This window comes from Bactrocera dorsalis, chromosome 5, assembly GCF_023373825.1.
Source record: "Bactrocera dorsalis isolate Fly_Bdor chromosome 5, ASM2337382v1, whole genome shotgun sequence".
In the NCBI taxonomy this organism is placed as follows: Eukaryota; Metazoa; Arthropoda; class Insecta; order Diptera; family Tephritidae; genus Bactrocera; species Bactrocera dorsalis.
The window spans coordinates 10614755-10639148 of NC_064307.1; the positions used below are offsets into that span (position 1 = coordinate 10614755).

The 24394-nt window shown below is 39.5% G+C and overlaps 1 protein-coding gene across 3 annotated transcripts in view; it reads left to right on the forward strand.

Moving 5' to 3' along the window:
• Positions 1 to 6670, forward strand: part of LOC125778655 (uncharacterized) — a 188993-nt gene extending 182323 nt beyond the window's left edge. For all 3 annotated transcript variants that reach the window (XM_049457492.1, XM_049457495.1, XM_049457493.1), the window contains exon 3: positions 5028 to 6670. In XM_049457492.1, the coding sequence (XP_049313449.1) occupies positions 5189 to 5782 (594 nt within the window). In that variant the 5' untranslated portion in view covers positions 5028 to 5188 and the 3' untranslated portion in view covers positions 5783 to 6670. The remainder of the gene's footprint in view (positions 1 to 5027) is intronic.
• Positions 6671 to 24394: the final 17724 nt, after the last annotated feature.

Genomic DNA, 24394 nt, shown 5'->3' on the forward strand with positions numbered 1-24394 from the left:
TCAAACCACTTGACACTTAGCTTCTCCAAAAAGTCACACGACTAAGTTCAGTGCTGTTATAATTAAAAAAAACAAGGAAACATTAAGCCACGTTGTAAACTAGTCAACTGAATAATTTCTATATTCATAAAAAAATCTATACAATATTTACAGTTATCTTTAAATTGGAAGCTTAAGCGATCATTTGAAGCAAAATTGCAGCTTTTTAAAAATGATTTTTCCAAAACAAGACAGTCCAATAGGCGAACCCGCCACTAAAAAGCCGACAACAAGCAGTCAAAACGTTACGCCGCTTAATCAACAGACGTGGGCGTGTACAAGCAACATACACACACACACTGGCATACACAGATGCAGACGCTGATGTTGATGCTGTCTTTTATCAGTCACACGCCTAGTTTCTTGTGTAGCGATTAAATGCCGGCAATAACAGGTACACCATAACAATATTACCGTCATTACGGCAGCAACAGTGAACAGTCAACGCCAACGTCAACGTAAACATCAACGCCACCGAAATGCCAATTTTAATTAAGACTTCGTCTAAAAAAAAAATTATGTATTTTGACTAAAGTATAAAACAATTCACGCAAGCAGCAATTTTATGAACGAAATAATCGGCAAGCATTAAGAGCAACAAGCCGCATGGCGGCCGCGCCGAAAAATTGCCGCTGCCAGCGTGTGTACGAGTGGTGAATGCAGAACAGTTGCCATCAGCTTGTACGTGTACTTGTATTAATAACAACAATAAAACTAACAGCATGTATTTGAGCGCTAGTAAATTTTTAAGCCGACAATCAGCAACGTGCAACATACAGACACCTACCACGTTTGTGGTTGCTGCATTTGCATGCGTCGCTCGCGGGTCGACTGGCTGGCTGGCAGGCTGATCCGTCAGTTGGCGCGCTTAGGCGACCATATATCAACAGGTTATATAAAAATGACGTTAATGAAGCTTGTTAACAAGATTTTGGCCAGTGATTGCCGCGGCTGTGGCAGCAACTATGGCAGAAAATATGAGCCAGCGAATCTATTTATATTTTTTTAAAGTGAGCTCATTTTTTGGAGCTTTGTAAAATGTATGCCAATAAAAAATATATTTTTTATAAATATATTATTTATAATTTTTTATAGAACCGTATACGCTTCTAAGTAAAGTCGATAATAGTAAAAATCTAAGAACGACCTAGTTAGGACACATTACGACGTTCCAATAAAGTAAAGACTCGGTGAAATGCTGACTGTGGCTCTTAAGGTTAGTTTAGGTTAGGTAGTAAGGCTGATACTAGCAAGGATGCCACATCGATACACATGAATGTTGGTCCTTTGTTGTCCTATGCCCAAACTACAAGACAGAAATCAAAAAAGCATCGTCTGGAAAAGAAATACGCAGTAAGGAGTTTCACAGACTGAATGAATCCTCTATAAAAAGGGGCATCCTAATATTCGAATATTTAGGAAGTTCTCGTCTGTAGGTTCGATCCCCGATATTGCCTTATTCTCCAAAGAGGAGTAGGATAGGGGTGAAGTGGTCAAAAAGAGAGAGATAATTATCTACATAGACGGATCCAAATAGGACAATCGAGTGCGAGCTGGTTATTTTCAGCAAAATTAGATACCAGAATCGCCATCCGACTACTAGATTACTACAGTGTCAGATCACAGCAATTAAATAAAGAATATGCCAACCATTGAAATTCAAAAGGACTGACGTAAGAACTCTAGTAGGAATGCTAACAAGTCACTATACTGGTAGACAGGGTAGCAGACTGGAGATACTATACAAGGATTTCCGAAGAAGCTGCCAAAAAGTGGATGCAGAAGAGACTAGAGAACACCTTCTATGTGAAAGGAAAACTTTCTTTGGAAAATAATCTCAACTATTGATTCCGGGTTTCTTGACGATGTCTCGGAAGTTACATAGATTAAACTTTTTTAATTGATGAACTTTATCAAAAACACAAGGTGGTTCAAAGCAACCATAATAGAGTGGGAAGATTTTACAATGAAACTGTCTAGCGGCGTCATTAGAAATCCACCTAACCTACTTAGCCTGCCTCATACGTCGATGAGGCGCCTTGCGTCTATCAACAAATTTTTTAAAGTGGCGAATATCAATCTGATATGATATTGACTAGAATCGCCTAAGGTATATCTACTAAGCTTCGCGGAGTTCTATTTCAAAAACTGTTGTATACGAATTGCGGGATTATTATTTGTTGCAAAATTATTTCACCTGAATTTTCTAGGTTTTAGAAACCTCACATAAAACATATGACGATAACCAAAATCTCAAATATTCAATCAGCATCAGATTCATATTATCTACTACTTATGTGATATATAACGGTCTCACCGGTACTAACTTTTAGCCCCAATCAGATATTCTATTCATTGAGGGCAAAACTTACCAATATTTTTGACTCACAGGCTTTTAGAACTAAGAAGTAAGCCTTTAGACGAGTACCAACTTCAAATGAGCGATTTTTTTGTCATTACTTATAAGGAAGCACTTTTTGAGAGCAGGAGAGGGGACAAATGGCACTCTGTTGAGATTTTGAATTTTTGCTGAGCAACTTTCTTTGTATTACTAAAAACCGTATAACCTACATAATGGTCTGAATCGAAGTTATGTTCTCACATTGAGTGCATCTCGAAAATATTAATTATCTTTACTCTTTATCATAATGCAAAATATTTTTCTTTAAGCCCTTAAGTCTAGATATATGGCATATTGTAACTTTATATAATTTAGTTGCTGAAACACAGCCATAGAGCAATTATGTGACATTACAACAAAGTCCAGCGTTTTTGTCAAGGAGGCTTAGTTTTAATGAGCTTACCGACATTGAGAAATTAGATCACTCTTATGAAACCCTGGTATAAGAACATCGTTTTTTAATAAAATACAGGTTCTATAACATTACTAGACCACAAAGTAGCTCTTGCATCCAGTAAGAAAATGTTCATTCACACCATGCGGATACTGTTATGGGTTTGACTAAAGACACCTACAGTATCCCTAGCTCACTCTAAACCAACCAAAATGAGCTCATAACAAATTTTTTGTATTGCCAACTTTTTATTTCAATCACACACAAAGCTGGTTTATTGGATCAATTACTGATTACACCACAAATCGATTGCAATCAAACGAAATTACACGCGGCGCACAAAAGCCATTGATATCTTCAAAGAAACAAAAACCCACCAAAAAACGCGTATTATGAAATTATGAGAAATATTCAAATAAATGCTTACAAATTTTATGTGAAAGTGAACGCTTTCGCGCCATTAAACACCGAAAAAGTTATATATATATATTAACATACACACACATATTCGCTATGGATCATTAGCCAGCGCAAACGAACGCACAAGCAACCGCAAGTGTAACGCCCAACAGACAATAACAAAAAAGTATAAAAGAAAATACAACAACAAACTAAATAACCGCATGCGCACAACAACAATGCCATAATCATTTATCATAATCATTGTGATTGATTCGTCTTAAAAAATTATAAATCAGGAAATGTGCGCAACAAGCATCGCACAACAACAACAACAATGCGAGGCAATAGAGGCGTAAGAAATGCGCCAGCGTAGCAATATTTTGCGGCTGCGTTACGAATATTGGCTGCAAATAAAAACCGATTCGTTCTGGTCATAAAACAGTGAAGTGCTATGTGCTCGAACGCTGATGGAGTGACTACACCATCAGCAACAAGTCGCTGTGGTAACCACAAAAGCAGAGCACCAGTAGAAATTATGAATTGAGAAAATCGAATTTTTACGCTTCGATCCAACCGCAAACGCCGCAATGATTCGCACAATTACGAACCGCTGCTTGATATAATCATAATGCGCGCGCTTGTAGCGGCCACTCTACAGGTAACCAGGCTAACTACCGCTAGCGAGCGAATCAGAGACACTCGCACTATTTGCGGCGAGAGAGCTTATAGCGTTTCGCGCCTATTAACGCCATTGAACGCAGAACGAAACCGAAGCGCTCGTTGCCGGAGATTTGCGTAAAAAGTGAAAAAGTTGCACGAAATTTGTTGTACGTGCCACGGGAAGTGGTGGAACGTGAGGTGCGGATAGCAGGAGTTCCAGTTGATATTCAAGACCACAAATATTTAAACTTAAACTGGTTACGGTTTCGAGCACTTAAAGCACGTTGGGGACTGTATCACAGACACGAGGTACTGCAGTTCACCTGAGGTTTGTCGCTGAAGTCAGAAGTTAGACCAGTAAAGCCTCTTTGTTGTGAAGTTGAAGAAGGAATATTGGCTTTTTAGGCAGTTCTGGGCTATCTCAGAACTCACACTGAGACTTCGAAGCATATTTTTTTACTTTTTACAGTTACCTTCTTTTGATGGCGGAACGTCATCTGCAATGTGTGGAAGACCCCACTAAGGAGTCGACTTATCATTTTCTCCTTCAAGTATTTTGGACGTAATTTTTCAGTTTTCTGTAGAACAACGCAAAGGAATTCTATCCGTAGAAGTATCAGAGCAGCTCCGAACAATTTTCAGCACAATCTAAGTCTCTTTCAAGAATTTAGAGTTTGATTAGATTAAAGCCATGTGGAAAAACGAATCTTAATTTCTGAGTTTAGAATAATACATATTGCTTGTCTTATATGATCTAAAGAGCAACAAATAGTTATTCCAGCCATTCTTATTAGTCAATATTGATTTATTACCACTTGAAGACTATCCCTCCGACTCGAAAAAGAAGTACAAATTTAGTTCCCAATAATTTAACAGACAGATTTCCAATCTACACATTTTTCTCACCATTTTTTAGGCAGATCAGGCTGATGTTTAACGCTGGGAAATACTCCCAATACACAAATCAACCAATCTGTCTCAACTGCATTGATTAAGCCCTCTCTTCAACCCGGCACAAAGTGTCGCTTACCATACCAAATATGATATAATACAGACACACTTTACAAATAACCAAATCCTTGCCACTAATCTTCTCAACTCAAACAAGCCACACTTCTTTCTCTCTTGCAGATCCCAACGGCAACAGCTGCGGCACTTAATCATAGACTAAAACAATAAAAAAACAAGCGAAGCGACTTCATAGCCGCCAACTGCCAAGCGTCAACCAGTGACAGCTACTGCCAAAGTAATCCGCTTGGCAACAGCTGTCACCACTCAGCTCAGTACGGAAAATGTTTCCCCGCCTGCCCGGTCCAATTGGAGCGGATATCTTTCTCGGTGCCACCACCACTGTGCGCACAGTGTTCCCGAACTCGCGTCTAGACTCGCTATCCGGCAACAGCGGCGGCGGCGGCGACGGCGGCAACAATGCGCATCATCACACGCACCTCAACCACCAACAGTCTCACGACGGCACCGCCACACCAGCGCCCGCTTTCGGCAATCAGCTGCAATCGCCGTACGACTCGACCAACACCAATAACTTCGCGGCCACAGCGACGTTGGATGCGGACAGTGGCGGTGGCGGTGGCGGCGTCAGCAGCAGCTTCAGTCCACTAGGTGCCGCAGATGCGGCGCATAATAATTACCTGCCCGAAGACGATGCAGACTGGTGGTCGAATGCCATCGAAGAGGACACTTTCGACTCGCCGCTCGCGTTCGATAGCAGCGAGAATGGTTTGTGGAATGGGCGTTTTGTACCGCCACCACCACGCCCACCATTCCTGGATGACGGCGTCGCCGCGGACGGACTTACCACCTGTGATTTATGTACGTGGGCATGGCAGCGCAATGCCTACTCGCTAGATGGATCGATTGGTGAGTAATCAGCGCAAAAGCTAACTAACCGCATATGTACATCCGTCTATAAACGTTAAAAGTATAGCATAACTATAACAATAGCAATAACAATAACAATACCAATAGCCGTTTGCTAGGCAAAAGTGGGCTGTGTCCACACTACTGGCGTTGGGTGGGTTTCGCATTTTTGCTGTCTCAACAGCAATTTATTGTGAAATGAGGATTTATGCGAGCGGCACATTGGCGCTAGCTTCGCTTTCGTGTAGCGGCTATCAGATAGGCCTACCTCTTTTTTGTCCGCTAACTATTCGATCGGCGGTTATCTCATCTTTCTCATTGCGCACATTTATTTTTGCTCTTCGCTTTTCAATTAAAATCGTCGAATTTTTTATTCCCTTCCTTCCTACCCTTTTGCCGTCTTAATCTGCCCACTTGTTGCGCGTTGCGCCGATTTCCACTGCCATAACAATCGATGGCGTAATAATTTATCGCTTCGATCGCGTCTAGCGATTTATCAAATTTTTAGATCTGCGCACAAGCGCTTACTTACTCAACGATGCACTCTGAGCGCTGTGTTGTTGCTGGGAAGTAACTTGATTGCGATTGCTTTGCTTGCCACTTGTTGCATGAGCTATCCGTTAACTCTTTTTTTGTACTTTTTTTAGTTCCTATAAGGTATCTGTTCGCGTAGAAATACGTTCATATATTTGACAAAGAAATTATGAAATTTGGTAGTTTTTGTTAAATTGTTGTATGAGAATAGAGAATTAGACTTGTTATCGATGTGACCTAACGACAGGTCTGAGCAATTTCATTTTTAATGAAGTTATAATAAAAACAAACAAGGTTTTACATATGAAGAGGAAGGCGAACGATTTCAAACCTTGTGGGTAAGATAGCATAAACTACTGTAACAATCCGTAATATATACATATTTATATATATACTCAAGTTTATAGCTCGTCAAGAAGCTCGAAGTTTTTCATTACTTGTTAAGGGAAGACTTTTAGTAAAGCCTGTGTTTTTGAAATATTTGCCACTTAATTTGTCCTTTATCTTCATGATGTTATGGTCAAAAGGCATTTCTTTTCGTTCCATATAGTCATAAGACATTTAAGTCACCTTTAAGGCACGGGCTGACGGACGCTAACTCTGCTCTAAGTATATGTCCCAGTTTTGTCATGATTGAGGCTGTCGCTTCGCCAGCAGATTTCCATGAGTATCGTCAAACTACCACCGAGTGCAGTTTTGAGTTTTTTTCTTGTACTTAAAAAGCGAGAACAATAAAAGAATGCATACTCAGAGTCTTCAAAGCACTCTAAATTCGTCGGACAATTGTGACTAATGTCGTGCTGGAATCTTTACAGGTAGCTTCTGAACCACCTACATAAGTATGTCCACTTATTATTTGGGTTAGCTGGAAATCTAGCTACCCATCTCATCTATCGATCCACGACAGGATGTCTGGTATCAGTCTGTAGGTACAACTTTGAGTGTGGTTTTCCCCTCTTTTGGTTCCTATAGACGGCTCTAATAACTTTTATACTCGCTCGTATTCATCGCCCTGGGTGACAATGAGCATCATACTGACTATAACTTTAGCAGCATCAATTGATATTTTTCGGAATGCACTGATAAACTCTTATGCCGAAAGCCTGTGCACTGTGCGCACTTATTTGTTTGGATTATGCTTTGATGCCTAGCGCCTGGATCCATGTAGGAGCCAGATATAACACTATCTGCTCAGTGTTATACTTTTGCGAATAAAAACTGCCGGCTCGAACGCAGCCTTTATTTGCCATCATTCTTGACAAAACGTTCATTATTTTATCTGCTTTACCTGCATTGTATTCTAGGTGATCCTTAAATTTGAGCCTTGAGTCTCCCAGATATTTTAGTTGTTGCTGCGAATAAATCACGCACTCACCTATGGTGAGCGATAATTTTTCTTCCACTTTTCTAGTACTTATGAGCACGATTTCTGTCTTTTGCTCAACCAGTTCTAAACTCATTGAGGAGAACCATTGACGCAGACTATCTATGCATTCATTGCATTTGCTACGGAGGTCATCTAGGTTTTTAGCTACTGTTACCACAATAAGGTCGTCTGCGTATGCAATTAATTTAACGGCTTTCGGTTGGAGTCGGGTGCTATCAAACATTATTTTCCATAAAAGAGGGCCTAGTACCGAGCCTTGAGGTACTCCATTCGAAATAGAGTAGCAATTCATGCCTTCATCAGTATCGTATAATAGTCGCCTGTTTTCAAAATTACTCATAATAATATCCATAAGATATTGAGGAGCGCGTATGTCATACAGAGCCTTGATTATATTAGACCACTTTGCTGAGTTGAAGGCATTTTTTACATCCAGGGTGATCAGCGCGCAATACTTTTTTGTTCAGCCTTTCCATCGTTTGACCCTTACTGCGCATTTCGTAGTGTCGTATAGAGCATCAATGATGGACCTCTTTTTCATAAAGCCGTATTGTCTTTCTGATAATCCGACATCTTTGTGGATTGCTAACTCCAAGCGGTTTCTTACTATGCTTTCGTAGACTTTGCCAATTGTGTCACGCATGCACAGAGGACGATATGATGAGGGTTCATCTGGACGCTTTTTGATTAGGAAGTAAAGCCATGGGCCACCAAGCCACAAGATAGATAAAAGATATAAGGGTTTTCTTCTTGATTTCCTAAGGATAATTCGATCTAGCGCAATTCACAGAAGGCAATTAAAAGCTTATGTATTAGTCCATATCCTGCCTACATTTATACGCGGTTTTGAGCAACTTCTGTCAGCTCTGCCAAACAAATTTACTGAAAAATATCCGAGAACTGCCACAAAAAGGTTTTGCCATTTTCGGCTAATAACAGCACAACTGTACGCATTATGAGACCTAATCGTTAGCCCAGACCCTAAATTCAAGCTAATAACACACGAAGCACTAATAGTCTGCCAGCAATATATTAATCTCGCACCTTTTGCACCATAATGACTCGGCGGAGTTTCGGTTAGCAGCTGCAATTCTAGCGAAAGCAAACGCTTTAACAAAGTAATCCGCGACATGGATTCGCACTCATTTGCTGAAGTGCAAAAAAATGTGATTTGGCCATTCATTGCAATAAAAAGTGAACACACACAGACACACAGGCGCACAACGACTCATAAGCCGGCCACTAACAACCCTATAAAAAGCGCCGACACACCGCCACCCCGCACTGCCACCACACACACTTACAAATAATATTAATTTTAAATGCGCTCACTCGTGATGTCGGCGGGCGCATTAGCGCACATATGTACGTGTCTGTGTGTGTGTGTGGCGCGTACGTGTTAATCACACACAAACTGATTACATGGAAATCCGTCCAGCTACGCCTTGTCTGCTGCTCAGCGCCGTCGTCGACACACACATGCGGATAGTCAACAATTCCACGTAAATGCCACTTAATGACCACCACAGTTGTCGCACTTCTTTCACCTTATCCCTTGGCTCGTCACTCGCCTGATTGCATGCTGTTTGTTGCTGCTTAATGGTTGTTGGTTGTTGTCGTCGTTTGCTCGAGTTGCACGTCACATGGGATAGCGCCGCTAAATTGAGTCATTATGTGTTTACAAATTTCGCTACTCGCGCACCCACACACACACACCTATGCTCACACATATAGCGAGTCCACTTAACTCTTCCGCCATCGAGTGCGTGTCAGAGAATATTTTTCATAGTCGTTTTCATATTTGATTCCTAATGACGAATTCAAATGAATTCGCTTGGCGCCCAGGCTGTTGTGTTGTGTGTTGGACGAGTGGTGCCACTCTGGTGGTGGCCACACCACTGCCACTGCAGCCACACTACTGCCGTCGCGTGTCGTTATCGTTAATCTGTTTATGGCATTCATTGTTATGCGAAATGTCGATTTGCTTGGTTAGTCGCTTTTGTTATCACGTATACCGGCGTGTGTATTTACATGTACATATGTACGAGTTTGTGTGTGTTTGGGTATTAGCGTCGAACTGGGCACTGGCATGCCACAAATTTAGTATTTGACGTTGGAATGGTGTCAACCAATTTGCAAATTGCGCTCACATACAAGGCGACAAACACAGTTTTTAACACCACCTCAGTGAGTAGTTGCTATTAATGGCATATGTGTGGATAGGCGGCGTGTGTATTTGTTGCCCTGTAGGAAAATAACTTAGTCAAGAGTTAATTGCTCAATTAATGTTGCATAGCAAAGGTGTAAAGTCAACAGTTTTTGTCGATTTTCGATATCAATGGGAGATAAATACATATGTATGCATAAAACCGAGTCACTAATGTGTTTTGAACATTTTATTTAATTTAAAAATATAAAGTGTTAAACTTTTTGAAAATCGTATTAAATTTAAATATATAAAGTGTTAAATAAAAAGCTTAAAATATAAATTATAAAGTGTGAAATATAAAAAATAAGCTATAATACCCTTCACAGAGGAATTTCTTATAATAAATAAGCGTTTAAAATGTTCGTTATCTAAAGTTTGATCGTCCATTTGTATGACAGCTATATGTTGTAGTAACCCGATCTGAATAATTTCTGCGGTGGTTATAGCGTTGTCTTTCACAATAATCTTTGCTAAATTTTGTGAGCATACCTTGTCAAATAAAAAAGTTTTCCATAGAAGAACTTCATTTTGATCGTTCATTTTTTTATGACAGCTATATGTTATAGTAAACCGATCTGAACAATTTCTCGGGAGATTATACTGTTGTCTAAGATAATAATTTATGCCAAATTTCTTGAAGATATTTTGTCAAATAAATAAGTTTTCCATACAAGAACTTCATTTTGATCGATCTGTTTGTATGGCAGCTATATGTTATAGCGATCCGATCTCAAAACTTTGTTCGCATATTAAAGCGTTGGCTAGGATGATAACACGTGCCCAATTTCATAAAGTTATCTTGCCAAATAAAAAACTTTTCCATACAAAGACCTCATTTTGATAGATCAGTTTGTATGGCAAGTACCCCCAATAGTACTCCGATCTGAACAATGTACACGGAAATTAAAGCGTTACCTTAGACAATAATATGTGCCGAATTTCGTACAGATATCTTCTCAAATAAAAAACTTTCCTATACAATGTCTTCATTTTAATCGGGCAATTTGTAAGACAGCTATATCCTATAAGGATCCGATATCGACGGTTCCGCAAAGTGTGCAAGTTTTTGGGATAGAAAGGACGTGTGCGAAATTTCAAACCGATTTCTTGAAAACTGATGGACTAGTTCGAGTATATAAAGACGTAAGAACATGTCTAAATCCACTTAACTCGTCCCCCCGGACATTTATATACATATATGTACATACATTATAGAGTGTCCGACGTTATGTTATGTGTTATAAACTTCGTAACAAACTCAATAAACCCTGTTAAGGGTAAAATTATATATTTGAATTAAATTTATTTTAAATCGATTTTTGAATTACATGAAACCCAAACATTGCCTCAAATCTCAACACTATTTACTCTTTCTTCTTCGTTATCAAAATACTTATATACTTGTAAATCAAAATCGAGAAACAACAATTTTTTACCTACAGGGCACACTTTAATGCATATGTATATAAAAAACTTCTAAAGCAGCATGCACATCACATTAAATACATATGTATATAACACATGCATGTGTTAGCTGTCGCCTAAAAATCACTACCCTACCAGGACGTCCTGCTGTTTTTTTAATTCGCTTTAGCTCTTCCTTTTTGCAAATTCACTTCCTAGTGTTCGTTACGTTTTCATTTATTTGGCACACAACAATAATAACGAGCCCGAAAAAAACGCAGTACGATACGAATCCAAATGACTGGGCGTTGCTTAGCTGTCGGCCATATTAACTGACATCATAACAAATGTCTTAATTTGCCGTTCGAAAATTTCGAACGAATTCAAAATTTCTTTTTTCCCACTTGTGTACATGCAAGCTAGCATATACAGGCTTTTTTATTTATACTATACAGATAAATATATATTTAAGTACATACCACACGCCAGTTACAAAGAAGCTCTTAGTGATTTCATACGTTATTCAGGTAACAGGCGAAATGGGCAAGTGAATGGAAAATTCTTTACAGTTAAAAGTTTCTCAAGAAGATGACCGCAGCCGTATAATGATAATGGCTTAATCCAAAACTTGATTGTTATTATTATAGTATACAGAACCGTTACCACTTGTTAATGTCTGTTGGTCTTCTAAAACTACCAGCTATATTGTAAGTTGGTTGAAAGAAATAGCTTGAGGCACCTGACCTCAACGCAACGCTTTCGAAATGCTTAAAATGATATAAATAGCAATGCAAACCACTCAAGGAAGGCGTTTGTTTTCTTTTTCACCTTTGGAACGGAATATTTTCTTACGAGCTTGCGAAAAATTTTCGATTTCTGTTGCAAAGTGAAAAATAATGTCAAAAAAATTACGGTAAAAATGTGATCCAGCACGAGACCTTCAATCTGCTGAGTTCTTTTGGTCACAATGGCCTGTCATCTACAACTGAACATAGTTCTATTGATTGACATTCCTGGCCACGATATCTGTTCTCCCTTCTATTTTCCTTTTTCAGAGTAGTGGAACATTCTCTATCGATATTCCGTAATCATTTTCGGTAAATAATTCGTTAATATCTCCTGTGAACGACAAACGGAAGTCGAACGTAGTTTCACCAACTATTTATCTTGTCTTCTGGTGGGCTCTTCCAATTTTATTTTTCATAACATTACTGAAGATCTCTCAAACGATCACCTACTGTGAAGGTATATAAAACCATCAACAACGTCAGCGACACCAAGAGCAGCTGTCTGTTCGAAGACAGAGGAGGCTGAAAATATGAATCCTGAAGTTTCATAGTGATCCAGGGGAGTTAATCCATCTAGGAGACCACCCCACAGTCTCATGAGGATTCCTTCAATAAATTGATTTTTTCGTTATCTATGCCATACAACGCCGTCATGTTAGAACCAAAGTTCGTAGACATCAACATGCTCTAATTCAGGCAGAAAAAAAGTCCTGACTATATCTAGCTTCCCCCATTGACTATAACATTACCGTCTTTATTTTTGAAGAAATATGGACGAAAATGATTTCTTCTGCCCATAGAGCATATCAAAAGGTGACTTGTTGAGGATGCAACGGCGGAACGGAACTGTTTTTAATCGATAAACCATGAAATAATTTCAAAAGTACATTGATAGTTTTCAAGATTTTCTAGATCTAGAAGACTGTAGGAATTGTCTATAACAGAGCTTGAGGTAAACAATGAAGCATTTATTGTGCACTTGTCCCGCATTGGCAAGTCTACACTGTAAGCAACTGGGGACCCTACGATATGATACACTGGAGGAGGAATCAAGAATGAGGCTGCAGAGTCTGATATAGTTCGCATCAAGCACAGACATCCTAAAAGATGATTACTCCTCTTGGACCTGAACTCCATCTGATATCGTAATGTACCAAAAATGGTCTAAACATGGCTTATACCAGATTAACTTAACCTAAGCTAGCCTTCAAAACCTTCTAAGCACTCCATTTTTTATATTCTTTATCATAATTAAACCTAAAATGCATTTAGCGGCGATAATAACATGTCGTGTCAGAAGTCTTACAATATCTTGCATGTCATTTGCAATAAATTGATTGGCTTATTGCATGACAAATGAATGACAAACTGTGATTTTCAATGAAATCGAGTTTGAGCCCCAGCTGAGATATTCAAATTAGACTTGGAAAGCGATCAGTTGCGTTGGCAGCCTTTACAAATACATACAAACAAGCACGCACATGAGTCTCGCCTACTTGAAGAAACGCAAAGTTTAGAGGTTAAATACAAAATGTTGCAACATTGACTACTTGCAACATATAAACATACATATATTGCTTATTGTATATGCATGCAGGCATCACTGCGCTCATATGTGGATTGCGCAACATAATTTTATGGAAAAAGAAATATTAATATAGGTATTGTGTAAGAACTACTGCAACACACACACATACATGCACATACATGTATGTGTATGTATCGTTTAACAATACAACGCTTAATGTGAACAAGCGCGCACAGTGAATAATGCAATTTGAATGCGACGTCGCACAGTTAAATGGTCAGCAATGGATCATTAATCACGTTGCATTCGCATAATAATAATATGCAAGAGCATGCAACAGCATGTGGCAAACGACAAGGAACAAAGCGGCAAGGCAGGCGAATGATTCAACCAAAATACATGCAATATGCCGGTTTATTGTATATATACTTAACTGCAAATGTGATCATGTGGCTGCAAATATATGTATGATTGTGTTGCGTTGTTGCATGAATGGCGTGGTCATTCAACAATGAAATTGCATTTTAATTGCTTGTATTACTATACGGTTATGCGGCTGTGCAAGTCGGAAGGCTGCATGTTGCTTAAGGCAGCCGCAAGGTGACAGATTACAAGCCAAGCAGCAGCAGCAGCAGCGGTGGCAACGGCGGTGGCGATGGCAAGCGGAAAGAGACGGCAGCGCCGCGCACACAAACGAGTGACACTACCCAGTTGTTGCGTTAGGAAGTATCCATTTTGGGCATTGCGATTACAGTAAAATTCGTATGCGCAAACGAGCATACAGTGGCGTACATACTTATGTATGTATGTATGTTTTCGCATAGTAATTACAGTTGCATGATACGATTGTCGCAGCGGCCGCTACTGATGATGGCGTATCCCCTGTGCGCTGCCAGCCTTTTCTTAATTGATGCCCGGTGTGCCTTACCTTAAGGCAAATTATTAATTTCTTGTTTGAATTTCAGTTACCTTAAGCGATTCAATTGATGTATTGCTGTGCAATGCACTCACCTTTAATCGAGTAAATTTAAGCATAAATTAAAGTTGATATTAATTACTTGTGGTTGGAAAAATTATCATGATGGTCCTAAGTGCTTTCAGTTATATCACTATTGAGAGTTGCAAAAGGTTTCCAAAAATTAGAGCTTTTCACCGTCAGTTACTTTTAACTACACGTTAGAACTATATACTAAACTTCAACTAACCGACGGTTACAAATCACAACTATACTTACAGCGTAAAGAAACTACAAAGGTTTAAAGTCAGACTATTAATTTTATCGTTTCGTTTTTTCTCTAGTAATATTTCTAAGACAATATTAAAGATTTTTAATTGGCACAGAAAACTCATCTAATCTCAATCTTCAATTTAACTTAATTTAAGAAAGGTTAGGATCTGTAGCCTCACTAACGATACATCTGCTGAAGTCTCATACAGCGGGACCCCCGATTGCTTGAAGCGCTACCTTTCCAATACGGTACAAGTGCACAAGAGATGATGCATTGTTTTCTTGATACCTTAATCTTGACATTTTCAACAGTCTTCTCGATCTGTCAGCCTCATTGCGTCGCTAAACAGCAACCATTTAATTTTCCCAACAAGTTTCCACAGTTCCTTCTATCGAGTTCCAGTATTTTGTAGTTGTGCATCCCGGTAGATCATTTCATCGCGTTTTGTTCCTTCTTGTAATGCTTCAGTCCAGATCTGACAGACAACACATGGACTTACCAACCTCAGTCACATTTCTGGATGACAGCCGTATACCAATCTTGGCGATCTCGTTCACTATCTCATTGTCCTCCATGTTTTTGTGACCTAGCACCCAGTTGCAGTGATGTCGCTTTTTCCTAGCAACACGCTCAACTGCTGCCTCAATTCCAAAAACACTTCTTTTCTGGCCGATATGCAAACCGAGATTATTATAGTCTTGATTGCTGCTTGGCTGCTGAAGTGGATGTTAACTCTGGATTTACCTGCTGTTGCATTAGAGGTTCCTCTCTGGCTTTTCTAATAGCAAAACCTCTGTTTGAAATATACTGCAGTCAACTTAAAAGGCTGCCTTCCACATTTCTACGATTGGGTATACTAAAAGATCCGAAAAAATTTCTGAATGACTATGGACCAATCTATTTTTTTGAGAGATTGAGTCATATGAAACAAGAAAAATCTCTGTTTCTCGAAGTTAGTCGGCAAAATCGAAATATTTGGCATCGAATTTAGGAATTGAGCATATCGAGAAAAGCAGGACCTATTACATATGCACATGGGTTTGTAAATAGGACTGATTTGATTTAAAAAAAGTTATTGAACGAATCGTTACAATTCTTTGAAAAACTTTCAAAAAACTTCCTTCTGCGTCGATGCAGCGCTGCCAGCGCGATTTCCAAGCATTGAAGGCATCACGGAAAGCATTCTCCGGAACAGCCTTGAGAGCCGAGGTGCATGCTGCTCGATTCCCCTCTTTGTTCCCCCCCGGTTTGTCCAGGAGGAACGAATTCATGGAGGACGATGCCTTTATGTCAAATAAGACAATGAGCATCGTTTCCACTTTGGATTTGCTCATTCTTCCCTGTTTTCGGAAAGGAGTCGCCAGCGTGTGCCACTCGGAAGATTGCCTCTTTGTCTTGGGATCATACTCAAAGATTAGCTTTGCATGGACCATTTTATGCGTATTATTCATAGTTCCATAAGTAGGGGCGCCCATTTCTAAATCTCTCTGACATTGAAATACACTGCAGTGATCCGTCATCTCTGTTCAAAGAAGTTTTGGTAATCAATAAGGTTTCCTCGAGTAAAAACCAGCCTTTTTTCAACAATAAATGAGATATTTTATTAGAATTTTTTATTCTTACAAACATACACTACTGGCAAAGAAATTCTGAAATTTTTGGAAAAAATATTTAAATCCGGCCGTTGCAACGCCATTTCCGGTGACCCCTCGGAAAAAAAAACGCTCGCGTTGGCAGGATAATTCCTTACAGAAACATCTAATGTGAAAAAATACGTGTTTTAGTTAAAACCTTAAGTTAGAGCTTCGACGAAGAATAAAAAACCGAAAAAAGGATAATTGGCAGACATTTTTACAAAAAAAAATTAAAATTTCAATGGAAATTCCGTGACGCTTTTTTTTCAAATAGTTCTAATCGAAAAAAATCCTTCTTCCAAATATTTAAGGGTTGTATCTCACAAGCCTGTGTAAAATTTCTTTAAGATCGGTTGAGTAGTTCTCGAGTAATCTTGCCAACCGACTTCAAAAATACGAGAAAAACGCGTTTAAAGACAACGCACTTAGCCTACCTAGCCTCGAGCGCACAAGCTCTCAAGGATGTATCTCCGAAACTATTACTCTGATCAACCTGAAAATTTAGGGCAATATTATAGAGGTGCTAAAGAATTTAATAAAGCAAAAAAAATTCGATTTTGTTAAACCCGTAAGCCCATAGATTATAAGGAAATTTAGTAAAAATGGCACAAAAATCGCATTACAAATACTAAAAGCATTAAAATATTAAAATTGAAACTATTCTGTTTATTAGAATTATTAAAAATCATTGTTCAAACCATCCAATTGGCGATCGGAGTAATGTCTAAATCATGAAACCACACCATACGCTTTCAATGCAACTACAAAAACTCATGTCGCAACTGCCACCGCATCAAATACGGCATGCATAATCACAACAACACAATGAACACGTGAGTGTACTCCTACGAAGCGGACGACACCCACCAACACTTTACTCCTTATTTTTTTCTTTATTATTTTTTTGGATGTTGCTTTTGTTGCCAGCACTGCCAATGCATGGTTCCACTGCTGATTTTAATGGCGGCACCGCAACAAATTTGAATTACAGTGTGAATGTGGGTATGTATATAACCGTAAAAAAATATTTGCTGCCATTCCTCGACGGCGTTGTTGTCATTTTTGCTGACGCTGTTGTTGTTGTCCAGCCTAAATTGCACTTTATGGCAAATTAAGTTCTCAAACGATCCTTTCACAAACACTTAAACACTTTCTAGTAAACCATTTTACCCGCACAACCACACACACATTTATATTATGTTTGTATGTGAGCGCGTGTGCCGATTGCTACAAGTGGCCTTTAACTGTGCCACACACTGCCCGTCAATTCGTCATTTGCTGGCCAATATATTGGTCATTTCGTTGGAATAAAAGGGCCGTGCTAAAAATACAACAACAGCGCCACAGGTTGTGCATAGCCGAGCGTTTGCATATGCCACCGGCAGACACACACACAAACACATATATCTGTGTGTGTATATATAACGGGTGATTTTTTTGAGGTTAGGATTTTCATGCATTAGTATTTGACAGAACACGTGGGATTTCAGACATGGTGTCAAAGAGAAAGATGCTCAGTATGCTTTGACATTTCATCATGAATAGACTTACTAACGAGCAACGCTTGCAAATCATTGAATTTTATTACCAAAATCAGTGTTCGGTTCGAAATGTGTTTCGCGCTTTTTATCGACAAATTTTGTTCAGCGATGAGGCTCATTTCTGGTTGAATGGCTACGTAAATAAGCAAAATTGCCGCATTTGGGGTGAAGAGCAACCAGAAGCCGTTCAAGAACTGCCCATGCATCCCGAAAAATGCACTGTTTGGTGTGGTTTGTACGCTGGTGGAATCATTGGACCGTATTTTTTCAAAGATGATGTTGGACGCAACGTTACGGTGAATGGCGATCGCTATCGTTCGATGCTAACAAACTTTTTGTTGCCAAAAATGGAAGAACTGAACTTGGTTGACATGTGGTTTCAACAAGATGGCGCTACATGCCACACAGCTCGCGATTCTATGGCCATTTTGAGGGAAAACTTCGGACAACAATTCATCTCAAGAAATGGACCCGTAAGTTGGCCACCAAGATCATGCGATTTAACGCCTTTAGACTATTTTTTGTGGGGCTACGTCAAGTCTAAAGTCTACAGAAATAAGCCAGCAACTATTCCAGCTTTGGAAGACAACATTTCCGAAGAAATTCGGGCTATTCCGGCCGAAATGCTCGAAAAAGTTGCCCAAAATTGGACTTTCCGAATGGACCACCTAAGACGCAGCCGCGGTCAACATTTAAATGAAATTATCTTCAAAAAGTAAATGTCATGAACCAATCTAACGTTTCAAATAAAGAACCGATGAGATTTTGCAAATTTTATGTGTTTTTTTTTTTTTAAAAAGTTATCAAGCTCTTAAAAAATCACCCTTTACATATATGTATGCGCACTTCAATGAAAAGACAAGGCTATAAAAACTACAAGGGCAATAAAGCTCATAAAAAGCCTAAAAGCCATATACTTGTATTTCCGACGCCGAAAACCAGAGGGGTGCCTCTCCCTCAAAATATCGCCCCTTTGCATATGGAGCACAGGAAAATACTCGTATATATTGACGAAATGACTGACTGACTAACTGCCTGTCTGCCGAGCTTTATGTGATTTCACTATTGGGGGTTGCTGGCGCGCAATGCTTGCCTCCCACTAAAGTCTCGGCTATGTGGGGCAACAGTAGCAACAGCAGCGGCGACAATACAGACGCGCCAGCTACCACCACCGGAAGGATTATTGACTTTGAGTGATGTGCGTTTTTATTGTACGAAAATTATGGCGTCGAGTGGTGCGGCTGACAATAAAAGCGGCTCTGCTTGAACCCCGTCGCCTAGGGAGACTCGAGGGCAACAGCTGTGCGTGGAGCGGTTGCTTTCGAGCGCCATTTGGCCTTTGCCTTGTTCGACTGCCTCAAATATGGATTTGCCACAAATGAGTATATATTTATATGTATATTTCTATGCATGCCAAATGGGGGACCAACAAATGTTGTAGCCTTTTTCAAATAATATTTACAATTACCTTGCCTTTGTTTGAATTCTTTGCGTTGAAAATCTTTCTTTACATATGTAGAAAATCAAAGCGAACCTTCGTTGATTGCCCCACAACACGCATTTAGTGCGTCTGAACCTTTTCTCAGACTCCTCAGACAATTGGCATTTACCGCAAATAAAAATATGCAACAACAAAGAAAACATAAACTGAAAAATCGCAATATTCGTCTGAAAGCGCATGGAAACCAGCTGCGTTAAAGTGTAATAAAAATAAATTTTGCAAATTGGCTTCGCGTTAATATTCCCGAATCGGTCGTTTCATTCCCCTCGAATCTCCCCCGTACGCGTAAATATTCCACACTGCATTGAGACAAAATACAGCGGTACATGCATACAAACAAATACATACATACATATATATTAAATATTTACAGAATGGCGCTCGACTCTGCAAAGAGTCTTATGTACCTGCTTTAAGGGTTTAGCGATAAGCTTGCGCTCGGCAAAGATTTTCGTTTGATTTTAAAGCTTTCGGTGATTGTTCGATTTTGCATTCAGTACTTCGAATTTAAATAAGAAAAATGAGCTGCACATTGATAGATAGTGAGTTGCTTTTCATTTAATGGCGTGGACAGATTCAATTCAATTTGAAGTTATTGGTTCACTTTAATAAAATAATGCGAACTCATTCAAAATTATAGTTTGAATCCACTTTTTGAGGATATAGCCTTTCTATATTAAAACAATTTTCCAAACTCTCACTCTCCCAGTAGAAAGCGCTTTTTGAATCTACTCTATCATTGCTTTCAGTTAATTAGAAAGCAAGTTTACCAATATCATTTTCTACATTAGAAAAATTCCATAATTAACCTTTAATTGGCACTCAAGCTCCCGCAGCTTATGGCGAATTACAGTAGCTTTGTCCTTATAGAGCCCTATCAACATCTCTCCTGTTGACTAATTACCACCGCTTCTTGCCATTGCTAGAGAATTAAGAATTTATGGAAGCTCATGGTAGATGATTCCCTGTCAATTCCAACAAATGCTTAGGAAAATCTTCCTGCTTGTCAATTTTGGTCTGAACACCGTTTGTATCGGCTCACCCCGATTCCACTAAGACTGGTTTCGCACGACGTTGGCGTAAAGGGCATTTTATTTTCAATTCAGCTGTGTTTCGAAAAAGAATGACTCTTTCGAGCATTTCGAAGGGCAACTGGCAAATGCCACATGTGGTGTTTTACTCTAAGCCTGAATCGAAGCGGGATTGTCCACATAGACTTTAGACTACGTATTCCCATAGGAAATAGTCTAGCGGTGTAATATCCCACCATCTTGGTGTCCAATCGACCGGCTAAAAACGTGAAATTATCTACTCACTAAAGTGTTCTCTCAATAAATCCATTTATTTACGCGATGTGTGGGAAGTGGCGCCGTGTTGCTGAAACCAAATGTCGTCAAGATCGTAAACATCAATTTCCGACATCAAATATTCGGCTATCATGGTGCCATGACAATCGCCATTGACGGTTACGTTCTCACCGGGATCATTTTTGAAGAAATAAGGAGCGATGAATTCCGGGAACCAAGAACTGAATAAAAGCGATATCGCTTAGGAAAGACGAGCGGCTTCAGTTCTTACACAAGCTGTATTTTGTGCGCTTTCAGTTCAAGATACCGACGTAAAATGCGCCAAGTCGTTCCATATGTTACTTCCAGTTGCTGCGAACGTCGCCGAATAGACTCTCCACGGTCTTCGTGAACACTATCAGCTACGACTGCTATATTTACTTCACTGTGGGCTGGACGTGTTCTATTCGGTCGAATATTATCCAACAATAAATGCTAGGTCTCAAGATGGGTAATGGTTTTTCGTATAGTACGTTCAGTAGGCCGATAACATTGACGCGCGAAATACATTCTTTACAGAACCATGAATTTTCGTAATAAAGTTGAACGATTTTTAGACCTTGTTCAGTCGTAAGTCTTTCCATGATAAAGTGCCAAATAATACTTTACAAAAATGACATGACAGCTTGACACGACTCACGCGAGATCTGTCAAAAACAGGCTATTGAAAGAAGTACTTCTACTTCTACACCTGCCGCTGGAAAGGTTAGGTCAGCTAGACCAAAGTATTTCGTTTTTCTATCGCTTTCGATATATATTTCGATATTTTCTGAGACACTTTCCAAGCAATGTTCTGACAGCTGTTCTACTGTAACGTTCTTTGACGTTTAAGTAACTTCTGACACCTGTTCTCAACTTTCCTCCTCTCTTTTATGAAACTGGAATAAACAAAGGTCCACACCCTGTTCTGATTTTTTCGCAGTAGGCTCATTAATTTATAATCCTATAATTAGAAAGGCGAATTAAAGGTGAATTGAATAGAAAATGCTGTCTAATATTAAAACTAAATATATACATATTTACTATTTTAAAACGAATTCCTGCCTCATTAGCTTCTTTAAGTAATCGCACCTAAGCACATAATGTTTAATTGTAGATAAATTTCTGCTAATTCCCAGCCCATTGCTTAAATTTTCAGTGTAAATAAAATAAAATAGAATAGAAATGCCAATACTTGTCACATAACCATAACTTAACTTAAACATTTCTAATTATGTTACTTTTATGTTTAATTTCCCTGCTTTTCTGCAACAATTTCGATTTTTAGATATGTTTGTATATAAATACGGCAATTTGTATAACTATTAGAGGCCAAAGCCTTTATACATACATATATCTCTATCTAATTAGTTATTCACGTAGAGGAAAGCTATAAACGGTTGTCACTGCAAATAGATAACTGTTAATTTTCATTGATTTTTAAACTTATTGGCAATTTAATTTTTCTTATGCAAATTGCAATTGCACCTTGAAAACGACACAGGCGCACGGAACTCGTTAAGGCGCAGACAGACATGCGGTGGAGCAACACGGCGCAGCAGATGCCACACGAGGCAGAACTGTCAATTGCCATTCAGCGCCTTAAATAGTGATTGGTGTTGGTATATATAGCAGCTACTGGGGATTGTCTGCCTGCTCGCCTGCCAGCAGCCTGTCTGCTTGCTTGCCTCCATGGCTGTCTGAGTCGCGGCGCGCTGATGTTGCCTGCCATTCAATTAATTAACTCGATTGCCAAAATTAACGCGCCTCATTAAAATGCCATTGCATTGCCGAGCTGCTAGCTGCATAGCACGAATGTCTTTAAAGAATTCTTGAGGCAATGAGTAGCCATTTATATACATACATATGTATATACTTATATTTGTATAAAAGAATATGGATGGCTGTGTAAGTGCTTGTGACTCTGGATAAATTTGAATGTAGCAAAATGCATTGCTGCCACTCAAAAGTTGCCCCTCGGGCATAGATTTAACAGATTTTTTTGTTTTCAATACTCCATCTCTTCCATTAAGGCTGTGTAGTCTGCTTGAAGCACATATTTTTTTACTATTTTTTCTAATTTGGCGAAAATACTAATTTTGGCAAAATTTTCCACGGAAAACTTTTCTCGTTTTCGCTCGCTTGTCCCGGCCCAAATCCCAAATGTAATGTTATGTCATTGTTATTGTCGTGCTTGCGGTGTCCATGCACTGCGCTGTCTTGTGGCATCTTTTCTGCTGTATGTGCACTCGTGTGTGTGTGTGTCCGTGGTGTGCTTTGTTTGCTATTGTGTCGCCAAGTGCGTGATTGCTACTGGCAGCTGTCCCACAAATTTGTCGCCTCGATGCAAATGGCAAAAACTTTTCTCAATTTAAATAAAAATCTTAAGTAGATGGCCACTTCTGCGGCACCACGCAGCAGCGCCTCGCAAAGCAGCCACCCACTTGAAGTGCCTGCGACACCGTGGCATGTGCTGGGGCTACGCGCTGACTGCCGGGTGATTCACATTGTTCTTGCGCCCTCCGTCAACGCCTGCTGACTGCGCTTCCCGCATTTGTTGCACGTTGCCGCTAATGAGCTGCTGCCACATTCGAAATACTTTTCCAGTTGCTGCGGTTGGTTTTGCGCGAAAACCGCACTGAAACAGCAGAAGACTTGAGAATATCACATAACTTTTCGCCAAAGCACGGAAAGAAAAATAATTCGACGCCTCGAAAAAATGAGGAAAAAAAATGAAAATGGAGGAAACTAGCGCAAAAGTAAATAATGAAATTGCGAAAGAAAATTGTAAATTAAGAGAAACTTTTCAAATTGATTTTTAATTTTTAAACCACCACCGCCAACTTGGCATTGCAGCGGTAGCAGCGCATGCAACGTGCCACATTGCTACGCTACGCGGTCTGTGATGCAGCGGCTATTTTTACTTGCACGCGTCTAGAATTTCCCTTTGATGCCGCCACTGCTAGCGTTGTTGTTGTTCCATTGACGGCTGCTGTTGCTGTAGCGCGGTGGCCAATGCCTGTCGGTCGTTCTGTCTGTTTTGTCTATACTTCGTTTTGACGCCCCATCAAAAATAAAACGGCTTGCTTTTTCCTATGCCGCTGTCTACGCCCGCGCTGCGAGTAGTGTCATTGAGGAACTGTTGCACTGTGGTGCGTGACTGGGCAAATTTGGTGTTAAAAATTCAATAAAAGGAATTGCATCACATGTTTTAGAAGGCGTGGTAAGGCAGTTACGGAAAGCTCTCATCGATGGATCTTCCAACAAGATTATGCTCCAGCACATAAAGCAAAAACCAACCAGGAACTGAATAAAAGCAATATTTCCGGTTACATAACTGCTAATGATTAGCAGACTTGCAGTCTACAGTTGACTACAGTGACATGACCCGTCGAATACCCAATAGAAATTTGGAGAGGCTAAAAAACTCAACAGGTTCAAACATCATTCTCAGCACCAACAAAGACTATGCGTGCTGCTATAGATCAATGGTCTAACGGTTTGAAGGCTTCTGTGAAAGCAAAATGTATATTATAGTTT